We start from the raw sequence: 7145 nt of genomic DNA on the forward strand, positions 1-7145 counted from the left end.
ATATAACTCACAACAACACTAATAGGTATATGTATATAGACTACAGCGAATTCTATTTTCATTTATATACATATTCCCAATATACACTTATATAAAAGATTATATACACAAATTAAAGCTTTATACAAATATACAATTGATAAAATTGTATACAAATATACAGATTCATATATCCAAACCAAAGATGCACCTGCACTGTATAAATATACAAATTCGAAACAATAGTCAACAATTTCATATATGAATTATACAAATCTGATTGAATCATACCAAAACACCTATACGTATAAACTCTTAACAAATCATATTACAATTTCATCTTCATTCATAGATTTGACAACAAATATACAAATCCAAAAAAAATATGACTGTGAACAAAGCGACTCTGCGATCTAAAGTTCAAAATAATCAACAATATTATCATCCAGAAAATTTGATATCACAAATTTTGAAATCATAACTGTTAAACTCTATTACGAACAAAATATACAACTTGAAATCTACATTCAATTTCAATTGATGAAAGTTTTAAAGCAAATCTGATTTTCAATTCAAGTTGAATACCAATTTCGACCAGAAAAAATAAATAAAATCAAAGTATTTTTCAACAGGAAATACATTTTACCTCCTCTTTATTGTCAACAACTTGATCGATTTTCTGAACTAAGCTTCAATGGAGTTCGTAGTGATGAAGAAGACGTAGAAGGAAAGAAATTCTACTGACACAAAATGTGCGTGACTCCAATGATTTTTTTGCTTTTATTGCAATCGAAATTACCACCATTTTAATTTTTTTAAAAAAAAATCAAATAGTATATAAAATGGAATGAGGCAACCGAGATATACAGAAAAACATCTCCTTAGCAAACACAAATTTTGCAATGAAGTGCAATTATATAAAGTATTGCCATGGAGTACAAATATTGATTTTATATTTGCTATACATCAAATTTTCTCATTTATTAATAATATATATTATATTTGCACTTTTCATTTTTGTAATGATTATATTTTCTTTATAATTTATAGTAAAATTAACTTAAATCTTATATAAAAATAATATTAACGAAAACTAAGTATACTACGAACTTAATCAAAAATATAATTTTTCTATAATACAAAATTACAAATAATAATAAATGATTTAGTGTTGATAAATTGTGTTACATCAATTTTAATTGCATCAACCCAATATGAATAATCTTTTGAAATATGAGGTTGTCTTATTGGAAAAAAGTTAAAGCTATATTCATTCAATAGGGTAAAATAGTGTACAATTAAGTTTTTGGCCTACCTCACACTCCAAAAGCTGACTTAAAGAGATTATCTGAGCCTGATAAAGTGATCACCCATCTTATTAATTACCAATATAAGACTTTTTTCGTTCTTTAACATATAGAACTATCATTGCGAATACGCCTTCCTAGACCATGCATTTTTGTTGTTTCAATTTTTCCAGTGAATTGAGAAAGGAGGATGCGGTTTAGAGTTGCACATATTCACCCTTGTGCTTTGATAAAATGTATAAAAATGATAGTAAAGTAAGAAGAAATGAAAATAGAACATTATGAAGACAAAGTGTTGTTGTTGGGTGAAAAGTGATACTTTTGATAAAAAAAAGGGACAGTTTTGATTCTTTTTTCTTCTATGGCTGTCCGCATCCCCACCCACCCACCCAAAATAAATAAAATATCTTTCCTCTCTTGCCTCAATTATTCAATTGAGATAAAAGACTCTTGTTGTTAGGTGAAAAGTGACACTCATGGAAAAGGAAAAAAAAGACAATATAAATTATTACTTATTTTCCTATAGCTGTCAGTTGTTGACTGTAGAAAACTATAGTTGTACCAATTATAGATCACTGATTATTCTTGTTTGCAAATTACTCTTAGCATTCAAGATAGAAAAAATTATCTTCTCAAAATCATTTTGTGTTCTCCTTGTTTTGATTTGCAGATTTCAGAAATGGAGATTGGCTTAGCAGAAATGGGATTTATGTATTATTTGATCTATGATTTACTTATTTATGTATTACTTATTTCATCTTTTATCCCGTGTAAAATAATACTCCCTTCATTTAAAAAAGAATGACATCATTTCCTTTTTAGTCTGTTTAAAAAAGAATAACCTCTTTCTTATTTTGGTAACATTTTAATTTCAGTTTTCCACGTGGCATGTTTAAGGCCACAAGATTAAATGACAATTTTGTACATTTGACATAACTTTAATTTAGGACCACAAGATTATTCAAAAGTCTTCTTTATTTTCTTAAACTCCGTGTCAAGTTAAATTAGACTATTCTTTGTGAAACGGAGGAAGTATATAGATTTCCTCATATTAATCTATACATGTATAAGTTACGTGAATTTCTAAATTGTAAACCGAACACCACATAAACTCATTAATTTTATACATGAATAACTTACCTCTTAACCAACTAACAAACATGATATTACTTATACAAAATTTAACACTTACATAATTCATTTCCATAATTAGCATCAACAGGTAAAGTAAAGTTCCTTTAGTAATTTTGAAGATAGAAACATTTATCTTCTCAAATTAATTTCTTAAACCATTTTTAGTTCTTTATTTTGCTTTGCAGATGTGGTGCATTTTCTGAAGCTGAGGATGACTTTGTTTGGTCTTGAGGTTGTGCTAATATTCCGTAATGTTAACGTCATGGTTTATTTTTCGGTCTTGATGTGCTCACTCTGTTTCAATATAAGTGTCTTAGTTTACTTGAGCACAAAGTTTATTAAATAAAATGAGACTTTTAAATTTTATGATCTTAAATTAAAGATATGTGTAGTTTTTTAAATTTTATGATATTAAATTTACAAGGTAGAATTTAGGAATTGAAAGACATACTCTTTTTGAGACAAGTCAAAAAGATAAATACGACACTTAGATTGAAACCGAAGAAGTATAAAAGTTCTAACAAATTTATTTAGTTGATCTAATTTGCTTCTTCAAGGAACTTGTCACTAAAAACATTGTGCTTCAATACACAGAGGATAGGGCAAGGAGAGTTTGGTGTACAAAGTACTCCGCGTTAGTATAGTTCGGGAAAACGTCATATCTCAAGGAGTTTGATGTATATATACAACCTAACCTAATACAAAAATTAGTATTAGCCTTCACGACTCAAACCTGTGTGACCTATAAGTCACACAAAGACGAATTTACGGTTGCACCAACATAAGTCCCTTTTAGCACGTTAATAATAAGGTGTGTAGAAATTTATTACTTGGGGGGCTTTGTACACCCGCCCTTATTCTCTTGCTTCAATTATTGAATTGAAAAAGTAATGAAAAACCAGACTCCATTGAAAAAAGGACAGGGAAAATCTATTTTTGAAATAGTGAATTTAACGTCAAAACTAATAATTCAATGGACTACATTGATATCCATTATTTTAGAAAAATTAGGAAGAAGTTCCTTCGTTTGAGGGAAAAGAATAAAAAATAAAAAAACAAAGAAGAAATATCTTACCAAAATCATATGCCTTTTTTCATATCTATTTAATATCATTGTCTCTCCCACAACTTTTTATCACTGTTAACTCATGAAAATGGTAAGAAAAAATACGGGTGTGAATTAATGAATGATTTGCTACAATTTTTTCACCATCTTTTCTTATGAGGTACCTCGAATTTTGAACTTAATCAATTTTTGCAAATAACACTTGAGATTATTTAAGAAGAAGAAGAGTAGAGAACTTTAAAAAATTGTAGTTTAAAAGTGTGAGGAAACCCCCTCTTTTTATAGCTACCAAATAGTAGTATGAATAGGTGTTAATTGTGCCTTATCCGAAAAGTCACAACCTTTCGAAAAAGTCACTACTTATCGGAAGTTCATGTTTTTAATTGGGGGTAATATAGTAATTCAACATTCATGTTTGGAAGTTCATGTTTTTAAGGTAGTATAGAAGATTTGTATGTCCAAAATAATTAATCTCCACACTTCGATTTGTATTCATGATATGTTAGGCTCAATTAAGCACTATAATGAGCTGTTGAAAAATGGACAAGTGCATAAAATAAAAGTAATGAATAGACATAAAGCAAAAGATACCTTCCTCTATTATTCAATTAACAAAAGCAAACAGTTGGTATACTCTGATCATTTGGTTTTATTTTTCTCAATTATTATATTGAGCTAGTCAAGAAACCAGACTCCATTATGAAGTCTTTGTCTTCTTGTTGGATGAAAAACAACTTTTGAAAAAGAAAAAGGACTGTACCAATTACAAGCAAAAGGGAGGGAGAGAGAGAAAAATCAGTGATCATTCTTGTTTGAAAATTACTCTTAGCATTCAACAGGTAAATCTAACTCTTGATGACCACATGAACTCAGTTTATACATGATATTTGATCATTTATGTGATCTTCTGTAGATTAGTGTGAAAAGAATACTGATCTCATCCTTGTAGTTACAGTTAATGCATCAGAAAAACACTTGAACTTCTTCTATAGATGGTGTGAACAGCATATCTAGAGACACACACTTCCAGTATAATTAATGCTTTTGTTTCCCTCAAAACAACTGAGCTCTTTAACTAAGAGCCATGTTTACTGCTATTCATAAACATGGGTGGGAGTCCCTTTCCTCTCTTGCTTCAATTATTGAATTGAAAAAAGTAATGAATAGTCAAGAAACCAGACTCCATTATTTTGTTTTTGGGAAAAAGGACAGTTTTGCCAGTTCTTTTTTCTATGTCTGTCAGCTGTTGACTGTACATAAAACATAGTTGTATCAATTACAAGTAATTGAGAGAGAACAATCATTCTTTATTACATATTACTCTTACCATTCAACAGGTAAAATAAAGTTGTTAGTAATTTAAGATTGAAACATTTATCTTCTCAAAATTCTTGAAATCATTTTGTGGTTCCTTGTTTTGCTTGCAGATTTCAGAAATGGAGGTAGTTGGTGGAGCATTTCTCTCTTCAGCTCTTAATGTTCTCTTTGAAAGGCTTGCTCCTCAGGGTGATCTTGTCAACATGTTTCAGAAGCAAAAGCATCATGTTCGGCTCTTAAAGAAGCTGAAAATGACTTTGCGTGGTCTTCAGATTGTGCTAAGTGATGCAGAGAATAAGCAAGCATTAAATCCATCTGTGAGAGACTGGCTTAATGAGCTTCGAGTTGCTGTGGACTCTGCTGAAAACTTAATAGAAGAAGTCAATTATGAAGCTTTGAGGCTTAAGGCGGAAGGTCAACATCAAAATCTTGCAGAAACACTAATGAAACATTGGAGGATTTGCAACCTGTGCTTGAGTGATGCTTTTTGTCTTAACATAAAGGAGAAGTTGGAAGATACTATTGAAACATTAAAGGATTTGCAAGAGCAAATTGGTGACCTTGGCTTAACGGAGCATTTTGGTTCAACTAAACAAGAAACTAGAACACCTTCAACTTCTTTGGTTGATGATTCTGATATCTTTGGAAGGCAGAGTGAAATAGCAGATTTGATTGACCGTATATTGTCTGAAGATGCAAGTGGAAAGAATATGACAGTAGTTCCTATTGTTGGAATGGGCGGCCTGGGTAAGACAACACTTGTAAAAGTAGTTTACAATGATGAGAAGGTGAAGGATTATTTTGGTTTGAAAGCTTGGTTTTGTGTTTCTGAGACATATGATGCTTTCAGAATAACAAAAGGGTTACTTCAAGAAATTGGCTCAACTGACTTAAAGGTTGATGACAATCTTAATCAGCTTCAAGTCAAATTGAAGGAGAACTTAAAGGGGAAGAAGTTTCTTATTGTTCTGGATGATGTGTGGAATGACAACTACAACGAATGGGTTGACTTGAGAAATATGTTTGTACAAGGAGATGTAGGTAGTAAGATCATTGTGACGACACGTAAAGAGAGTGTTGCCTTGATGATGGGAAATGAGCAAATTAGCATGGACAATTTGTCTATTGAAGCCTCTTGGTCTTTATTTAAAAGACATGCATTTGAAAACATGGATCCTATGGAACATCCAGAACTTGAAGAGGTCGGAAAACAAATTGCAGCTAAGTGCAAGGGACTGCCCTTAGCTCTGAAGACTCTTGCTGGCATGTTACGCTCCAAATCAGAGGTTGAAGAGTGGAAACGTATTTTGAGAAGTGAAATATGGGAGCTGCCACACAATGACATATTACCAGCGCTGATGTTGAGCTACAATGATCTTCCAGCACATTTAAAACGATGTTTTTCCTATTGTGCAATATTTCCTAAAGATTATCCATTTAGGAGAGAACAAGTTATTCATCTGTGGATTGCCAATGGTCTCGTACCACAGGAAGATGAAATAATTGAAGATTCAGGCAACCAATATTTTCTGGAGTTGAGATCAAGATCATTATTTGAAAGGGTCCCAAATCCTTCTGAAGGGAACATAGAGAAATTCTTAATGCATGACCTTGTCAACGATTTAGCCCAAATTGCATCTTCAAAACTTTGTATCAGGTTGGAAGAGAGCCAAGGATCGCATATGTTGGAAAAAAGTCGGCACTTATCTTATTCAATGGGAAATGATGGTGAGTTTGAGAAATTGACTCCCCTCTACAAATTGGAGCAGCTGAGGACATTGCTTCCAACATGTATTGATCTCAATGCTTATTATTATTACCCTCTAAGCAAGAGGGTGCAACATAACATACTGCCAAGACTAAGATCCTTGAGGGTACTATCATTGTCTCATTACAGGATTAAGGAGTTGCCAAATGAATTGTTTATCAAATTAAAGCTCCTCAGTTTTTTGGACCTTTCTATGACATTGATTGAAAAGTTGCCTAATTCCATTTGTGTATTGTATAACTTAGAGACACTTCTCCTGTCATCTTGTGGTTATCTTAAGGAGCTACCGCTGCATATGGTGAAGTTGATTAACTTGCGTCATCTTGACATAAGCAACACTTCTCGCTTGAAGATGCCACTACATCTGAGCAAGTTGAAAAGCCTCCAAGTGTTGGTGGGAGCCAAGTTTCTTGAAGGTGGTCGCGGTGGTTTGAGAATGGAAGATTTGGGTGAATTAAATAACTTGTATGGATCTCTATCAGTTCTAGAGTTGCAAAATGTGGTTGATAGAAGGGAAGCTGTGAAGGCAAAGATGAGGGAGAAGAATCATGTTGACAAGTTATCTTTGAGGTGG

General features: G+C 32.1%; 1 protein-coding gene across 1 annotated transcript in view; it reads left to right on the forward strand.

Annotated features, from left to right (window-relative positions):
* Nucleotides 1-4160: 4160 nt before the first annotated feature.
* Nucleotides 4161-7145, forward strand: part of LOC125845009 (putative disease resistance RPP13-like protein 1) — a 7280-nt gene continuing 4295 nt past the window's right edge. Inside the window, exons 1-2 of the mRNA XM_049524380.1 lie at nt 4161-4325; nt 4914-6460. Of these exons, the coding sequence (XP_049380337.1) occupies nt 4923-6460 (1538 nt within the window). The 5' untranslated portion in view covers nt 4161-4325; nt 4914-4922. The remainder of the gene's footprint in view (nt 4326-4913; nt 6461-7145) is intronic.

Source organism: Solanum stenotomum, chromosome 11, assembly GCF_019186545.1.
Source record: "Solanum stenotomum isolate F172 chromosome 11, ASM1918654v1, whole genome shotgun sequence".
Taxonomy (NCBI): Eukaryota; Viridiplantae; Streptophyta; class Magnoliopsida; order Solanales; family Solanaceae; genus Solanum; species Solanum stenotomum.